This window comes from Primulina eburnea, chromosome 14 (genome assembly GCF_022965805.1).
Source record: "Primulina eburnea isolate SZY01 chromosome 14, ASM2296580v1, whole genome shotgun sequence".
NCBI classification, from domain to species: Eukaryota; Viridiplantae; Streptophyta; class Magnoliopsida; order Lamiales; family Gesneriaceae; genus Primulina; species Primulina eburnea.
In genome coordinates, this window is record NC_133114.1 from 29,723,123 (window position 1) to 29,742,753 (window position 19,631).

The window sequence follows — 19,631 nt, forward strand, 5'->3', positions numbered from 1 at the left end:
CAAAATATGACATATCATACTCAACCATCATTTACTCCTTAAAATTTTCAAACATGACACTATCATTACCTGTGAATATAAAATCATCAACATATATTCAAAACAATGGGCATTTTTCCTTTATCTTCAAATTTTGTACAAAGTGTATTCTGATATGAACATTTATTAAAACCCACCGTAAAAACTAAGCTTCAATTCGACTATACCGTGCTCGTGGGACTTGGTTTAGCCCATACAAAGCTTTCTTCAATTTATACATGTTATGCTAATTTCCAAGCTTAATATAACTAGGAGGTTAATCGATATGTGTTTGTGTTCTTCCAAGTTTCCATGTAAGAACGCCGATTTCAAATCCAAATAGAAGATATACAATGAATATTGCGCTGCTAAGACAATTACAGTCTGTTCGTATCATGTCTTGAAAATAGAGCAAACATTTCTTTATAATCGACTCCAAACTCTTGTTTGTGACTTTTGCTGACAATTGTCTTTAATTTGTCAACTTTTCCATTTTCTTTCAATTTATTCTTGTAAATTCACTTCACACCTATTGTTTTTTATCTTTTGGAAGCTCGGTCAGTTCTTAAGTTGTATTTTTCTCAATTGATGCAATTTCAACATCCATTGTCTTCCGCTATTTTGATTCATTGACGATACCTTTCGAAAGCTACTGGATCACAATATAAAAATAGAGCAAAATAAACAAATGAATCTTCAATTTGGTTAATACTAGTTATTTCATAATATGTCATCCATATCGATCTTCTTCTAACTCGTTGAGATCTTTGTTTATTTTCATTCTCGTTGATCGAAATGTGTTGATTGATTGCTGATTGTTCCTCGTTCTCTACAGATTGTGCATTTTTCAAAGCATGATGTATTTCCTCTCCATTTTCTTCATCAAAATTAGCTTGAATTTGATGACTAACAGTATGTTCCTCATCGAAAAAGCTACTGAACATTGTGAATATTTATGGCATTGAGATAATTGACTCCGCCGATTCTCGTGTTAGTATCTATTCGGTTCAACTTTGAACACGGGTCTTTTTCCAAGCATATATATTAACTTGTTGACTTGTATCTCAACCGAGTTGACATAAAGTGATTATCTTTTGTTAGCCCAAACCGATCATGTCGAAAATTTTATTTGGTGTTCATTCATCCCCTCTAAACACATCGCGGATCCTAACAATATATGAGATTGAGTACATGTTAATAATTATAGACTGAAAAACGAAAGCTAGATAATCTCACTGTTCATTGTTGCAATTGCAATTATTAAATAACAAAGAGTGAGTCTTATGTGAGACCGTCTCACGGATCTTAATCTGTGAGACGGGTCAACCCTACCGATATTCACAATAAAAAGTTTCTTAGCATAAAAAATAATATTTTTTCATGGATGACTCAAATAAGAGACCCGTCTCATAAATACGACCCGTGAGACCGTCTCACACAAGTTTTTGCCAATAACAAAAAGACACTTGATCATATATGTTGTTGAATTAATTCAATATAACTCGACATAGTATATTGATAAAATAATGAATTTATTCAAAATCATAGATTAAAAACTAATATTCAATCATTGCAAAAGATTAAATAATATGTTCATTAACCGAGATTCTAACAGTTATTTATTTATTATTATTGAGGTATATTTGTAATATATCAACTTTTTATTAAATTTAACTCAAGAATTGTTATTGAGGTATATTTGTAATATATCAACTTCTGTCAGGAGATACATGTACTTGTTATTAAAATTTGACATATACACTTGCAATAATATTTTGTTTAAAGATATCCAATTGTTATAAATTATTCTGTTGAAAAAACTCGATCGTCTAGATTAAACAAAAAATCATTATTTTCATATGTAATGTATTAGAAGTTCAAGAGATTTATAAAATATATCATAAGCATTTCATTTATGATAATAATAAAAAAAAAAATACACATCGATACTAAATACAATGAGAAAATATTTGTATTCACTAATAACTTAAGAGAAAAAGACAAATAACAATAAAAATGTTATAACAAAAAATAAATTATTTAAAATAAACACATGAAAACATGAAGACTTCATATATATGAATAATATGAATTTATATAAAATATAATTTTCATTTTCATTCATTATATTAAGTAATTTTATCTCAAATAAAATTGCTTCAACGTGCAACGTAAAATATTCTAATATATATATATATATATATATATATATATATATATATATATATTTGCCCTATCATTGAAGATAGTGTCGAGTGAAAAATTCTGAAGGACCGGAACACAATATTGTAAAATGAATTCTATTTCAAACGATGACATTAAAATAAGACAGATGTAAAGGAACAACTAGGGTCAGAACCCAGGTTCATATGACTACAATAACACACTTTCACAACATTACCGTGTGTATTTATTATGTATGGTACCATCTCTACTTATTGTGGAATACATGCAAACTTTTTATGAAGCTGCACGATGAACTTCTCAAACAATTTTAAGTTAATTATTCGTGTAAAGGAGTAATAAAAATTCCTCATTATGAACCGGCTATAAACCAATTTTTTCCACAAGTTTCACCCTTCGTACGTGGTAATTTTGCAAATGGCAAAAACATATGACATGTAAAGGGGACCTCCGCGTGTTAGAAAAAGACAGGCCACTAATCAGAACTGAACCAAATTCTTGTGTAACAGTTTGGATTAATGAAAGGAAAAACTAAGGGGCAAACCTGCAGGAGAAGGTGGAACCTTTGTACCACCAAAAAAAAGGTGAAGAAAGGTAAAAGTGGTAAAATAATGTGGGATCCATTTCCTGTCTGAACTTGTCCTTGTTTTCCAGTGGTCTTGTTATGTCATATCCTCCATTTCTTGAAATTCATATGTAAAAAAATTCCCATTAATAATTTCTTTTCCATTGTTGCTTTATAAAAGAATTTGTCATTTTTGTTTCTGACCGATCTTTTATATTGCAGGTCAGATTGTGACCTGTAAATTCCTATGTTACAGTAACTGTGGTGATCTCTCGAGATGGCGAGTAACTTCATATCCCACCTAAGATAGTAACTTCATATCCCGACCAATGATATCTTTCGAATTGCCCATGCACAGAATCAAAATGTTAAATAAATATTTCATGTTGACTGCTCAACAAATCAAAACATGAATCTCCAGAGAGCCGAGTCCGTAAAAGACCATTTAAATTGGGTTGTCTTTATAACTTGAAAGTGATGAATTCAATGCAAAAGTGTGAATATTTTTTTTTAATTTGGATTCTGCTCGAATATTTATGACCTACCAATATCATATGCTGAAGCCAATATCAGAGAAACATAAGACTATTAAAATAGCAACATTTGATCAGCAAGAAACTTCTGTAGCAAACCATTAAGCAGAAAACAATATTGCATTCAATGCAAGAAAAATCAAAGCAACATGTAACCAAAATGATATGATATGATCCCTTGGAGCTTCAGAATTATTCAGTGGCTGGATTGATGATCCAGATTTATTATTCCCACAAACATCAACTCCAACATGATCATCATATGCTGCTGCAGATGGACTCAAACACAGCCCAGGATTGCCACTGAGGTCCAGATTTCTTCCAAGCCTTTTTAAGAAACTTGAGTTAAAAGGCACAACGCCGTTCAGAAAGTTTCTGCTCAAATTCAAGTGATATATAAGTGATAGATTGCCAAAACTCGCTGGAATTTCTCCTGACAAACGGTTGTTCTGCAATGAAAGTGTGCTTAGATTTGTTAGTTCTGAATACTTCTCTGGTATCGTTCCCGAGTACCCACAATTTCCAAGCCTAAGTTCTTGAAGTTTATTGAGCTGACTGAGTTCCCATGGCAGAGATATAAACATTGGATTATCTTCCATTAATAAATACTGCAAATTCTGCAACCCTTTCAATCCTTCTGGGAGTCCCCCGCTCAATTTGTTGCTGCTCAAGTCCAAGAAAACCAAAGAATTCAGCTGTTGAAAGCTTTCTGGAATGCTTCCGGTCAAAGAATTGTAGCTCAAATCAAGCTTTTGAAGATCACTGAGCTGTCCTAGTTTAGAAGGGATTGGTCCCGTGAACTTGTTGTAGCTTAAATCAAGGCCCATAAGGTTTCTAAAATTGCCCATTTCAAAGGGGATTGTTCCAGTGATGAAGTTGTAACTAAAATCCAGGTGTAAAAGTGAACTCAAACTGAAAATTTCAACTGGAACTGGCCCTGTGAGCCTGTTTTGTGACAATGTGAGGATTTGAAGTGATTTCAAAGAGGAAAGTTGAGGTGGGATTGAGCCAATAAGTCTAGAATTTGATCTCAAACTCAGCTGTTGAATTGGAGAACTGATATGCGATTCGTTTACTGAGAGTGAAATAATTGTTGGGGTATGAGTGAAACACTGAAAAATGAAAATGGATTCAAGATATGAGAGATGAAAGATTTCTGAAGGAAATGTGGCTGTTTTCTTGCACGTTGGATTTGGGGAGGTGCCAAAATCAAGTCTGATTACATGGAAAAGATTGTCACTTCCTATAAATTTGCACTCAATTCCGGGCCAGGATGAACCCGCTTGACAAGGGTCAGGGTATGAAACTCTCCAATTTTCATCAGATGACAGAGTTTCCATTATCTTGAACAAGGTTTCAAGTTCAAGTGGATCCATATTAGGAGGGGGATTCTTGTTTGACTGGCTGTTTCTAGGAACTTGAATAGTGGAGAAGACAGGAGATAATAAAAGAAAAAGTAGTATTAGGAGAAGAGTTAGAAGGGAACATGAACGTGCAAGTGGACAGAGCATCTTCTTTATTTTGAGTTGAATTTTGTGAATAAAATTTGTTGTTTGAGAAAAAATGGTGGTTTCACCATGGTGGGAAGCCTCATCGGATTCAAACGCAAGAAAGAGGGAGAGGAGTAAATGAATATGTGCAAAGATTTGATTGACGTGATGGGTGGGGTATGATTTTGGTAGAGAAAAATGAAGCAAATGTAGGGTCAAGAATCTAATTTCATTATCACGAGTGAAAACAGGCTGGGAGATGGCAATTCAAATCTTCCCATATTTTACAGTCTCTGGTTTGTGATAAGTTAATGGCAAATGGGTGAGTAAAACACTTGATATGATGAATTTTCAAAGATTCAATACGAAATACACAAGAATTGCGTCATAAACCGAGGCGTGCTTCATTTGATCAGACTTGATGATTGAATGGCAGTATGAAAGGAAAAGAGGGAAATGACTCGATGACAGAAAAGGAAAAGGGCAACAGTGCAAGTAAACGTTGCCACAACATTGATTTTTCATGGGAGAAGGCTACACAGTTCGTCTTTGGGGGTATAGATGTTTTCACGCTCGGATGGAATGTCCCTTTCATTCCATATTCGTACAACAGGAAATTTTGTAATATTTGAATCTAATCTATAAGTTAATAAACATTGCTCTAGATTTCAAATAAAACTTTTATTTTTACTAGATTCTAGTTGGGCACTAGTAGTTTTGGATCACTCAAACTCGACCATCTCAAGAACTAATATAATTCTATTGTGAACTGTGAAAGAAAAAATGATGTAAACTTGAATATTTTTGAAAAATATAACCCAATCTTAATCCTTAATAAGCAACACAAAAGGAAAAATTTATTATTGATATCCACAGCAAATTCAAATCACAATGAGCATGATCAAATAGAACATGAATATAAATGATGGCGACCGCTGTGTGTTGCCTGCCTGCTTAGCCCATAACTTTCAAATCCACGTTGTGGCAAGTCAGAAAAGAGTCGTCTGTATAGGAACATACACATGTTTTCCTTGACGTAAACGAATTCTTTAAGCTTTTCTGCTGCTATTTTTCACTTGTTAGGTAACAAGCGTGCGGGATAGGATATATAAAGCAGCGCAAGTTAGGGATCATGGTTTATGAGAACATTCGCAGGAAATTGTTTGCATATGCCATTGGCTTGACGTCTGGGTGCGGCTGCAAATTGATCAAAAGATTTCACTGTCAAAATTTGTGCTCTAACCATAATAGTGTAAATTCATGCTAAAATGGAACAGGGTGGTTATTTCCACAGGCTTCGATTCAAACAGCCATCCAGGTTAAATTTAGAAGGTGCACCAAAAAAAGGATGGTGGTAACAATTTTCATTTTTAAACAGTCGTATGTGGTTAGAGGCATTGTGCAGGAGGGAAGCTACTAACCACAGCTGAAAAGGAGACGATATTTGGTTTCAGATCAGGAACTTCAAAACGAATAAAGGCACCTTTGTTTCCCATCTGCAACAAGAAGATAAAATATTAATTTTTAATCGAAGTTGCAGTTTTAAAAAAATGAGCACCAGATGAACCTAAAAATACAGATCGAGTTAAGAACACAAAGTCATCCACTCATTTTGCAAGAAATGCATGTTAAACCTCGTTCGATGCCCATGAATGAGTTTTTACCATATTCAATGGGTCCTGAAAACATACGCCAAACAATTCCAAAAGCATGACAAAAAGCTTGTAATCTGTTGATCAGCTTAATGTCAATGTACAAAGCCAGTGTGTGGTCATTTCCTCTACCAAGTTCCTAAATCAAAAAAGTTTTCACAGGGATTCAACAAGGTCAATGAAGTAGCGAAGAATATTCAAAATGAGCAGTAGACCCCACAGGAAACATAAGAGAGTACATGTGTCGAGAAAACTTCAGAATGGCAATCAAGATTTTAGACTCAGATCACTTTAAATTTCGCACCTCTTCAATTTGTCTGCTAAATATGGGTGGGAGTTTTGATGGGATGCAATGGAAGAGTTTGTTCCTCAAATCAACTAATTTCGTAGGAAATCTCTTGTACTTAAAGTAAACCACCAGGAATCCAAGGCAAGGTGAAGTTTAACCGGCCAATCTTTTAGGACTGCTCAGCATTTCACCATCTAAAGTGACTAAACAGCATTTTGTGGCAGGCTTATGAAGGCTCAAGACAGGATTTGGCTATCCGATAAAGACAGAAACAAACTATCCAAACATTCAAAAGCAAGATATAATTATACAAGCCAGTTTGGCGTCCGCGTACATGCTTGCGCCCTGAACAGCCTAGTTGCATAAAAAGGATCGAGACAATCATATGCTGTAAGATGAATTGAGACAACAAGATAACCTGATCACAGTAATTTGGAGCAGAGAACACAGTGATAAGTTTTCCATCATGCTCGATCTCATAACCTTCATCCTTAACTTCATGTGACCGGACTATTAAATCTGTAAATCATCAACAAGTTGAGCTGAAGATGTTTTGTTTGTGAAAATATAAAGTGCACAGCCAATGCGGTGAATTTGAATAAAATTAATAGAAAACAACCTAGGTTGTTGTCCTGCAAAAATCTTTTTGTTACATCAGGACCAAATGAAAGACCAACGCCACGCTTGCTGGGTCCCCTCCCAAGTTGAGGTTGTGGATCACTCCATAACAATTCACACATCAACCCTGAATAACATAGAAAAGAAACGAATGACTTCTGCCATAACACCCTAGATAATGCATGGTTTAACATGCTGCAGTGATTGCTAATTGTCTAAAAAATCCATATTATGAAAACTGCAAAAGCAATCATCTTTAAGAAGAGTAACAAGATATACCTTCAGGTGAACACAAAAGCACCAGAGCTAGAATGTTAGAAGCAACCATATTTATCGTTTACAGTATCATAAAAGAAAATAAATTCTTATCCAAAATTTAGATGGCAAAGCATCACCCTTTTATCGATTACAAAACCATATAAGGAAACCAATTCTTATCCAAAATTTAGATGGCAAAGCAGCGACATTGAAATAGTTCCTTCAGATGTCATCAACACTGCAACTCTACACAAGTGGGGAATTGGATGCAGTGTTGCTGCAACTTCATAACATAGGATATATTTATCAAGAAAGGAACAGCGGGTACAATCAGGCTTCAACAACCACAGCACAATGTAAAAAAGAAAAAAAAAATTAGGATGTACAACAAATTATTATACTGAAAATTATGTGTTAAAAAATATCAGCTTTCATAGAAGGGCCAGAAGTGGCTGTGAATGATACGACCTTTCTACAGCATTTAATCGGGTTACCAGATAAAGCCAAAAATTGAAATTTGGAAAACATACTTTTGGATTTCACGTAAAATGAATGTCTAAAAAAACCATCCATGACCAGATAAACTGTAAACACAAATTTTAAAATTTGGAAACTATATTTTCGGGTTCTCTTAAAATGAAGCTTCACAAAAAACAACATTTGACATCTCTAAATAGAGATTTCATAAAGCAAACAGGAATTACAATACTCTAACTGAGTAAAGAACGTTCATAGATTGTTCACAAATGAACAGAACTCTTCAATCAGTACAATCTCCTCACTCACTTCAGTAAACACCTCTTATCCACTCCCAGTCCTCTGATTTTGGTCCCTTATTATTGACTTAAGTGTCTAATATCCTAGGATCCTACTTGAAGTCTTCCAAAAGAAAAGAGGGAGGAATGGAGAACAATCATCAAGAATTTTGAGAGTATTGACTCAGAACAATAAGCCACAATCAAAAGATATTTCATGAAACACGTGCATATAACGAACACCTCCAAACCCGTTAACAGGTAAAGTGGTAAATCATGTTAAGGTAAACATTAATACTCGAGTTCATATAAATGAGCTTCAGTTAAAAGAGGTCAATTTTTTCAAGAGTGTCAATGAGAGCAACGCTGGGTAAACATATAGCCATGGAAATGGGTAAAAAAAATTAACATCTTCTAAGTTTTTTACTTTAAATTTTTTACGGGAGAAAAAACTTTATAAGGCTACATGCTACAAGCCTACAACAAACAGAAGAGTCAAATGAATGACAATAAGAAATAATTATACCACCGCATTTTTTGCTTACCTTCCTCAGGAGGCTCACAAAATCGATCGATTGCTCTGATTTCAGAGAGCTTAACACCATCGACGCTGAAAAGTCCTCCATGGACCACAAAAATTTTCTTATTTATGACATGCGCCAGAGGTAAACAGCAAAACACTTCAGCAAATAGTTCCACAAATTTATCACTCAATTTTGACTTGACCTCCCCCTCAAAACCATATATTTTGTTCATGCTCTTGCTTTCATGGTTCCCTCGAGAAAGGTACATAGCTGAAACCATTGCGGAAAAAATACTATTAGATCCAATCCTACGTGCTGTAATTCTTTGAGAATAGATCAATTTTAAGAAAATAAATAAATAATACTCCGATTGGTTCAGTCTGTTTATACCCCTAACAACGACTGAGGTATAGTGCAACAAAATCCAAAATTCAAGAACAATGGGAGGATACCTGATGGCGACATGCATTTGAAGGCAAATAGTGTGAGTATCACTTCAACAGAGAATGAACCCCTATCTACAAAGTCTCCATTGAACAGATACGGATTATCCTCTGACGGAAGCCCATTGAGCTCAAATACATTCATCAAATCGTAAAACTGCAATCACCGAATATGAGCCACCAATACATATATATACATACACATATAGAACATGTTTTTAAAAGAAAAATACCAATTATGTAGTTGCAGCATGTCAAACTAAAAGAGATATGTCAACTGAAATCCAAACCATATAGCAACCAACACAAACAATAATTGATACAAAACAAGAGAAAAACTTAAACTGATTTCAAAGCATTTTCAAAGTTGAGCCCATCATTTGAAGGCTAGATGCATGAGCCAAAAGCATGCTATGCATAATAGATTTTCACATGCAAAACACCATTTTGGTAATACACCATCGAAACACTAAAGAGAATTGGAAAGTTATCTCAATAAATCCACTATACCCAGCAATGTGCCACAAGCTTCTTAACATACTTAAGCCTACAAATCGTTTTGACCAGAATATACCAAGAGATGTTGATACCACCAAGTTAAAGAATGCATGTCCTCAGGAAATAAAGTTTACAGGTACCAAGGAAACAATTGTCGAACAAGCATTTAAAAATTATTCTGTAAAGTGAGGCTCACGAAATAAGCTAAAGCTAACAATAACAAGAAGTTCCAAGAAAATTAATGATGGAAGAGGAATCACCTGGCCATGTACATCACCACACACAGTGAAATGTTTTTCATCAGGAACATTGATATCAACAAGAGATGGCAATGCCCGAAGCATTTCTCTTAACTGCAGCACAATCTGGTAGGCATATCTGTAATGTAATGAAAACTAACCATCATTTCTAAATACTAACATCTTCCATAAAATATCATTTTACAAAGCTAGAAATAGAAGACTTGGACCTTCCAAAATACAGAGTTTTTTAAAATTTGACACAAGACTCACAGCATATAACAGTCAAAGTAGCATGTATGTACCATTGTATACCTTTTGTGCAAGCACTTCTGGTTCTTGAAATCATCCATCATTTTCTTCACAAAGTCCAAAGTCACAACATCTCCTATTCTAGCGCCAGTATATTGAGGCTCCACGTCTAAGAACAGAAAAGACAATATTTGTTAATTTTCCAGTTTTATGAATCGTAAAAGCAACACAGAGCATGAAGCAGAAAATATTCATAAGTACGTTCTAGCAAGTTGGCGTTCTGTAAGAATAATTGCATACAGATAACGTCAAGAAATAAACGGCAATGTTAAGCCTGTTGGTAAGCACCTTAAACCCAGATCATAAATGTTATGGATTCAAGTCACTTGAAGGGATTTAGGGAAAGCAAAAAAAAGATAATATAAAAATTTCCAACATAGTACCAGGTAAAAGTCATATCAGATTAATTATCAAACAACATTAATTCGAAAGGGAGGAAATGTGTTTAAAAAAATAGATAGGTTGGTATTTAAATAACTTAAGGTTATTTAATCAACTCAAATTATCCAATTTGAGCCCCACCCTTTCAAGAACAAAATTATCAGATAATAAGTATCATAAATATACCAAAAACCATCAAGATTCAGACAATTAAATTCCAGCCCAAAAAACTCTCATACGTGGTAAAGTGGTACCATGATCATGAATTTAAATGGGCATTCAGAAGGAGATCGGTTTCAATGATGTTATTTCGATTCTAGAACCGTGACCTGGACAATTGAGTTTAGTTTCTTGTAGGATGAGATGGCAGAGCTAGTCAAAATTGGTTGTGTCGTGAATGTGTTTTTTCATCAAACATGACTATTCTTTTTTTTGTTCTCAAAAGTCTCATACAGAAACCAACACCCAGGTATGATTGAGTACATTTTTATTGATGCTTTTCTTGAGAGAGTGAGATATAAACAAATCATGTGGATATTCCACAACGTTCTTGGTCCAATCGTCTAATCTAGGAACAAATTTTTTTTCCCAGCTATTTTCTTTGGTTTCCAGAATCTAACCTTCTTGTTTAATTTCAAAATAGTTCCAAGTTCAACTTCGAACTACTTCATTAAGATTCAAAACCATCAACAATTCCGAATTTTACGCTGACCAGGGTCATCAGATAAGTTTGCACGCCGCCACCCAACATCGCTCTGATATCCAATATAACCCAGGTATCACCGATTCCACGCCAATTTTTTTAGGATTCGTGTTAGGTTCCACTAAGGATACTATTTTAGATTATGTCTGGTTTGATATAGCACACAACCCGCCCAATTCACCACACGATGCAGAAGCTTTGTAAGGCAGACCCGAGATTAGAGAAGAACCACAAAGTAGTCCGATAAGAATAAATTTTTTAACTTGGCAAGAAAATAAACAGCATAAGTCATCAGATAACACATTCTATACCTAAGAAAGTTCAACAAATCAATTTTCAAACATTTCCTTCTGAAACTTAGAACTTTACAGCTGATAAACTGGTGAAATTTTGAAACCTTACTTGAGAGCACTCAGTCACTCGCGGTTTGCCCAACTATTTGATAGCAATTCTCTTCTACTAATCACTCAGCAAAGTTAGACCAGCACCATTGAAGCAACAGATCCCTAATCTCCGATTACTAAAAGTTCCTTAGGTCAACAAATGCAATTATATTAGGTAGCAACATCAAAGAGATGATAAGATCTAGCTGTGTTATAACTACTTTTCAAATACAGATTCACCTAGAACTTATATTTTATCCACAATTAAAAGGTCAAGTTTTTCAACTAAGAAGATCATAAGTTTTTTTATATCTCCTCATTAAATAATTTAATCTTAAAAGTTCTACCTAAGTCAAATGTTTGACCCTTGGTAAAGACACCTTTGTTGCGGCGACCATGCCAAAATGTTACCCAGAACACCAATATCATAACCATGGTTCTCGCTGCCACTGCTATGGCTGCTTTATCACCCGTATATACTGCCAATACTGCCACTACAGCAACTGCCGCTGCTACAGCAGTAGCTTTCAGGAAAACAAAAGATGAGCCTGGCCTATCCCCTATAATGATAATATAGTAATATGCTACTAAGTGTAAGAGTTACCGACATCCATAGTTACATACTCGTTAACAAGACTAAGTATAAGCGTTTCCTGAACTAATTGTATGACACTTGATCACCAAACTATTACAATTTGGTTTTGAAAAAAAAACTTCGATTATGGTTTGATACATTTGTTATTTTCTTTATATAATTAAATATCCTTAATGTTTAGTGATTACCCCTTTGTTCTATCAAAATTACAATAAATCAAGAAAATTTTAAATTTCCTAACTTTTTCCCGTGCCTTTGTCAGCATCCATGATAATAGTCAATAGTCCATTACACAAATCAATTAACAAAAATGTCCGCTAAATGTTAAACTAAAAATTTTCAAAAGAAAGTTATGTGGTCAATAAACAAAAAAATAATTTGTTAAGAATTACCTACATACATTTTCAATTGATTGAATTTATATTATTTGTAGCAAACATAATATTAAATTAACAGTTTTCAAAATTATAAAATCAGCTATACATAAATTTTTAAACTAACAGCAAAATTTACAATTTGAATTAAAACCCAACTTTTTAGATAAATGATAATTCTTAGAAAGGAGAAAAAAATGTGAAATATAATATGCTTAATAATTGAAGGTTCAACTACCACAAATAATTACAGTTGAATCATATATATCAGAGGAAGTCATGAAAACTGGAGAGTATCTCGGTCATTTGTACAAGGTTTTTTATTAAATGGCTGAAAAGGGGTTGCTAAATTTTTAGAAATTGTAGGGTAAACTAGATGTAGAATGCAACTGATTCAATAGATGTGGATAAATTACTCAGTTTCGTTGTCCAAACACCAGGCACTGTCCTAGAGTCAATAATCCTGGGTTATTATGCCTACTCCATTTGTAACCATGTAATCTCATGTTTGATTTCAATAAATTAAGAAACAAAAAGTTGCTAACGCGTGGAAGATTAGGAGATCCAATACCTAGAAACACCAATACCACTTAATTTATAGAGACCCTACACATTGCCATCAAGTACAAAGAAATTCACGGATAACTAGCTTCTAAGGAGCAGAAAAACTTCTCAAAAGTCATATCTCAAAAGATATATTGCTTAATGATAAATCTGATATTTTGAATCGGAAATTGAAATGTTCCATTGCTAATATCCCTCGAATAGAGAGGGATAAAAGACTAGGAATTAAAAGTCTAAACATTAAAGTTGAGCTTTGATGGGATTCATAAACACGCTTTCTCATCTCTGCAGCCCATCTAGATCACCTTTTCCCAAATTCACTGATCGATTTGCAAGTTTAAAATACTCTCCACTTTCATTACACATTGCAACAGTTTCTAAGCAAACTCCGATAAACCACTCTCATTGTAACTACCATGAGTCATAGGCAGATTCAACATGAGTCTCACCTCATACCCATGCACCACTAATGGTCATGGGCCGTAAGTTGATCCAGCATGAGCCGTAGCCCATGTTTAACGACCATGGGCCGCGCTGGCCCAACATGAGCTTCAACACATACACATGCACCACTACTGGTCATAGTCTGTATATTGGTCCAGCGTGAGCCGCAGACCATGCCCATTCACCGTCACTCATGTAATATCTCAACCTGAAATGTAGTTTCTTTCACCTCTTCCAACATTCGAACCCAAGACCTTCAGGCTTAAATACCTAAATTCCTAGACCGTGTTGGTGACCAGCACTGGTACATGGGTATGGACTGAGGTTCATGTTGGGTCAACCTACGGTTCATGGTTGTTACACTCATAATGCCATACATCCAAACACCACAACACCACCTAAAACTTTATTCTCAAAAATTCCAGCTATTCAACCGTACTAAGAGGAGAGTCAAACAATAAACAAAGTTCGGGGACAAAAGTGTTGGTGGTAGACCAGATAAGACTGGAGGATTTTAAAATCACACAAAGAAAGAAGGGAGGGAGAATTTCAGTTGGCAGTGATAACACTATTGCCTACCTATAGTGTGATAATCAATAGAATCAGCTAGAGAATGTCTTTCAGATTCAGGTACAGAAATTGCATCTTCAAATTTTAGCTTCATAACTGCTTTCTCACATTCCTTCAATTTCTTGGTAGCATCAGGGTCGTTTGGAGAAATCCTTTTGACCTATATTAATATGAAGTAAAGTTTCAACAAGCAGATCATAACAATTATATTACTACTCTGATTATATGCACAAATTGAAGGAATAAAAAGTAATATATATATACACACACACATGCGAAGCAGATAGCAGTATCACAACCTAAGCAGCATTCCTCTTTGCAGATTACCAACTCATACCTGGCATGTTTATCTCCTAAAGTCGAATGATGGAGCTATTAGCTCCATACAGTTATCATGTTTTACATGTCAATGTCTCTGCTGCTTGTATAAAGCAACAGGATACATTATCTCTAATAACGTTGAGAGCCTCATCAGCGTATTCTAAGATGCTACATCTCTCAAATTGTGTTTGTATTGACAAAATACATGCTACATTTATCTTATCCATTTCCACGGAACCTTCTCTGTCCTTATGCCACAAAAAACCTAACACTTGTTATAACGAGAATCACATGTCCATTATATACAGGTTCGATCACATATTAATATATTATGTATAGTTTCCATCAATGGTGTCCAATGTTTAGGTAATTCAAGTGCAAGCATGCAACCCTGGTCATCTAAATAGTTCTTTCCTCTAATTTGCAATCTAAAAAAAGGTTTAAAAAACACAGAACACCTCAACAAAAGCACATGCTTTTAATCATTCGCAAAAAAACCTGGCAGAACGAAACTTTTTTGCTAAACCTAAACAATGTAACTTCAGGAAGTGCGAACAAATTACAAACGCAACAAACAGTCCGCACTTGTTGAAAATCCTTAAGAGCTTCTTTAAACTTTCCCATGGCCAAATATGCTGCACCCCGTCTGTAATACCCCTGTATTAAAAAAAAACCAAGCAACACTAACAAATATATTTGAAAATAATACATGTACCGATTTCAAAGAAAAAAACCAAAAGAACCCAAAAACTTACCTTGGAATATCTGGAGTCGACTTCAATAGCTGTTGTAGCGTCCTGTATGGCACTTCCATATTCTTCCAATTTGGTGTGCGCAAACGCACGGTTAGCCCAGTATACCGCATTATTGCCATCCACTTCTATTGCTTGAGTATATAAATCAATGGCCTGAGAATACTTGCGGGCTGGAAAATAAAAACAAAGTAAAACAGCTGACACCGAAAATCAACTGTAATAATAAAACTGGCACCAAGACATTATTAGATCCTAGAATATGAGTAGATAGTTGGCCAGATTACCTTTGAACGCTTCATTGGCTAGGGCTTTGAGTTCTTCAGCTCGCGAATCGTTGCTGGAATCTTCTGTCGCCATGCTAGGGGGCATAGTACACGAGGTAAAGCACTGCAATTGTCGCTTTTTTTCAAAAAAAAAATTGGGTTTTCAATGGAATTTATAGAATTGTTGTGTCTCTGCGTGTAAAAGATAGGGAAGAAGAAATGAAGAAAGCCTTGATTAATCCCGCGACAAGAATAATGCAAACCCTAGTTAGTACCAAATTAGTCCCCCAATTGAACGTCCACGATAACTGTCCATGAGGGTCGGTATCTGCTTCAAATTTAGGGATGTAAACAAACCATACTTGTCCGTCTAAACAATTTATTCACAATAAAAAGTAATACTCTTAGCATAAAAAAGTAATACTCTTAGCATAAAAAGTAATACTTTTATATGGATGACCCAAATAAGAGATCCGTCTCACAGATACGACCCGTGAGACCGTCTCACACAAGTTTTTGCCTTAAATGTTTTCGAAAATAATGGTAAATAGTTAAATTTGATCAATTTCATTTTTTTCCTAATATCATGTATTTTGTATGTCTACGATATCATACTTTTAATGTTTATTTTTTAAAACAAATAAATAATCTTATCTGGTTTTTTGTTAAAACAAATTATCAGTACTTTGAATATCCATTCCTAAAAATAGTATGTTATTTCTCTTAAAAAATTTAATATGTTGTTATGTTATCTTAGTTTAAAATATTAAAATAAGTAACATATGTTCTGATATTAATTATAACCCAATAAATTTTTGCACTATATGGTACATGTGAAATATTAATTAAAATTTGGGTTTTACAAAAATAATTAAATTCTAAACATTACATTGAAAAAAGCATCATGTTTTTCCATGAAATGTTCCAATATTTCTAAAAACTTGATGCAATGTTCCAATATATTTATTTGTCATTTTGTATAATTCAAAATCGAACTTATTTAATTCGCTGACAAAAAACAATATTTACTTAAAAAAATATATACTTATGAAAAATATTTAATAAATAAATTATTCTTTGGGATATACAATTTGTAACAAATATATATCTCAACTCGTAAAGTAAAAAAATATATATATATATTGAGAGGGGTGATAGATACTCTTGAAATCAAGGTAACATATAATCTTTTAAGACACAGTTTGGTACACGAGATAAGAGAGGTATTTGTAAATAATCCTCTTTATATCACGTTTGATACTTTTTTAGAAAGCTCGTGATAATATCATGAACCCTTGATAAATAACTTTATATAAAGATAAAATATCACTTCTATTAGGTGTGATAAATTTAATTTAATTATAAAATAAACTACAAATGACTTAATTGCCCTCAATTTATAAAAATCATAAACCATGTCTTCTCTCGTATCATATTATATAATATATAAAATTAGATAAAAATAAATAAATCATGCAAGCATTGTCGAAGCATTAACATATAAGAAATATCAACTAAAACGACAACTTTGAAATTATAAAATTTATTATGATAATGTTAATTTTGTCATTAAAATCTAATATATAAATTTAATCACACTTATTAAAATCATACCAAATATTAAATATAATATCCTACATCTTATTTATCTTTATCTTATCATTATATTATATATCACATGCTTATCCTATTATGTGTATCAAACTATGCTAAGCGTATATATAGACGAAGAAAGTGAAAGAATTAAATATCACGTGCTCTCTTGAAAAAAAAATGCATTGCTCTAACTTGTAATTTACTAAAAAAAAATTACAATATAAATAAACATATACATGATCAAAATTGTAGTTTTAAATTAAATAATCTGCTAAAAAAAATTTATGTAAAAGAAATTGACATTTGGCACAGTGCATGATGTTGCGGTTGGTTATGATTGCATGTGGTGTTTGTGTTTGGTATCAATCATTAAATTTGGAGAAACTAAAAAAGAACAGAGCTTGTTAGCTAGCTAGGCACGATTAAGTGAAACCACAGAATGATGTGTGGAGAGGAGAGGTAGGTCGTAGGCGTATTGATTCGAGAATAGGAAAAGGGTTTCACGGGGACAGAGGTGCTCTCGACTTGTGTTCCCACTTTCTCCCACATGCAACATGGCATGGGGCGGAAATATCCCTGATACCCCGATATGTCCCGGGCAGTTGATCCCGGGAATGCTCGGGTCATGGGTCAGGCCCATGAGCGATGCCCGGGTCAGGACAGCCCATCTCTCGATTGGTTGATTCAGGACATAGCACCAGAGTTCTGGTATAACTTCTCTTCTGACATCTCGAAGCGAGGGAGGCATTTAATGATGTTGAAATACACGCGGCCGACCTGTTAACATTAATGAGTGACTGGACAGATGGGATATGACCAATATATGATTTGACATGTCAGAACAATAGGGTATAATCAGCCGCCCTAGTATATTTAATGCGCACGTCCCAAAAAACGAGGTCATCATTATTTCCTCCACTATAAATACCAGGTTTTGCATTTATTCCTTCATTCAGATATTAATGAACATTTAACACACTCATTTATTGCACACCAATATCACAGCCATCACTTGGCTACATTGGTTTTATTGCTTGAGTACCCTGCTGACTTAAGCATCGGAGTGGTCACGCCGGACACCCCTCCGGCGCCCATTCACGAGTTCATCTCCTTGTCTGCAGGTCACAGTGGAAGCTATAGCTCACAGATCCATCTATTGTGCTCATTTTCCTGAACAACATTATTGATTCGATCCGGTGGAGCAACCGACCCAGCTCACCCATTTCACCAGGATCGCATCATTGGCGCCGTCTGTGGGAACTTGAGCTCAAGACGTAGATATGGTTTATATTCAAAAGTAAGTCCGAACTTGCTCGGCATCTCAGTAAGCCCAACTCTGCTTGGCAAACATACAAGTCCGACCAGCTCGGCACTCAAATCTTATATTTGGATTTTATATGGGCTCGAAGCTCAGCAGCTATCCCAGATTGGCTTGGAAGAACATTTGCTATGCACTCAGTAGTATACAGCTATATTAGTCACCTAATTTAGCTCAACCAGAGAAGTTTCACTCTAACGAAAATGAATTCGGATTCAGTATTTCCAGGTTAGTGATTTGGTTTTTAATAAAACAAATATAGCAGGAGAAGCAAAATTATTTGAAGCCCGGGAGGTACGAGGCCCTGGCATATTATCTAAAGTACGGGAGATACGAGGTCCCGACACTTTCTTCTAAGCCCGAGAGATATGAGGCCCCGGCATCCTATATTAAAGTCCAGGGATCCGTACCCTGGCTCGGGGCTCCGTACCTCGACCATTTATGAAGGCCAGGGCTCCGCACCCTGGTTATCTATTAAGTCCAGGGATCCGTACCCTGGCTCGGGGCTCCGTACCTCGACCATTTATGAAGGCCAGGGCTCCGCACCCTGGTTATCTATTAAGTCCAGGGATCCGTACCCTGGCTCGGGGCTCCGTACCTCGACCATTTATGAAGGCCAGGGCTCCGCACCCTGGTTATCTATTAAGTCCAGGGATCCGTACCTTGGCTCGGGGCTCCGTACCTCCACCATTTATGAAGGTCAGGGCTCCGCACCCTGGTTATCTATTAAGTCCAGGGATCCGTACCTTGGCTCGGGGCTCCGTACCTCGACCATTTATGAAGGCCAGGGCTCCGCACCCTGGTTATCTATTAAGTCCAGGGATCCGTACCCTGGCTCGGGGCTCCGTACCTCGACCATTTATGAAGGTCAGGGCTCCGCACCCTGGTTATCTATTAAGTCCAGGGATCCGTACCTTGGCTCGGGGCTCCGTACCTCGACCATTTATGAAGGCCAGGGCTCCGCACCCTGGTTATCTATTAAGTCC

General features: G+C 35.3%; 2 protein-coding genes across 2 annotated transcripts; both read right to left on the bottom strand.

The window, feature by feature from the left end:
- Window positions 1-3,336: 3,336 nt before the first annotated feature.
- On the bottom strand, window positions 3,337-5,368 carry LOC140812365 (uncharacterized). Its single transcript, XM_073170608.1, has one exon. The coding sequence runs from the start codon at window positions 4,809-4,811 to the stop codon at window positions 3,402-3,404; it is 1,410 nt and encodes a 469-aa protein (XP_073026709.1). The 5' UTR covers window positions 4,812-5,368; the 3' UTR covers window positions 3,337-3,401.
- A 253-nt stretch (window positions 5,369-5,621) lies between these two features.
- Window positions 5,622-16,080, bottom strand: LOC140811838 (serine/threonine-protein phosphatase 5-like). The gene is made up of 12 exons (XM_073169935.1): window positions 15,753-16,080; window positions 15,469-15,638; window positions 15,299-15,370; window positions 14,402-14,552; window positions 10,382-10,487; window positions 10,088-10,205; window positions 9,339-9,486; window positions 8,908-9,156; window positions 7,351-7,476; window positions 7,150-7,250; window positions 6,212-6,286; window positions 5,622-5,987 (listed from the first exon to the last, which is right to left on the bottom strand). The coding sequence occupies exons 1-12, from the start codon at window positions 15,835-15,837 to the stop codon at window positions 5,928-5,930; spliced, it is 1,461 nt and encodes a 486-aa protein (XP_073026036.1). The 5' UTR covers window positions 15,838-16,080; the 3' UTR covers window positions 5,622-5,927.
- Between the last annotated feature and the right edge of the window lie 3,551 nt (window positions 16,081-19,631).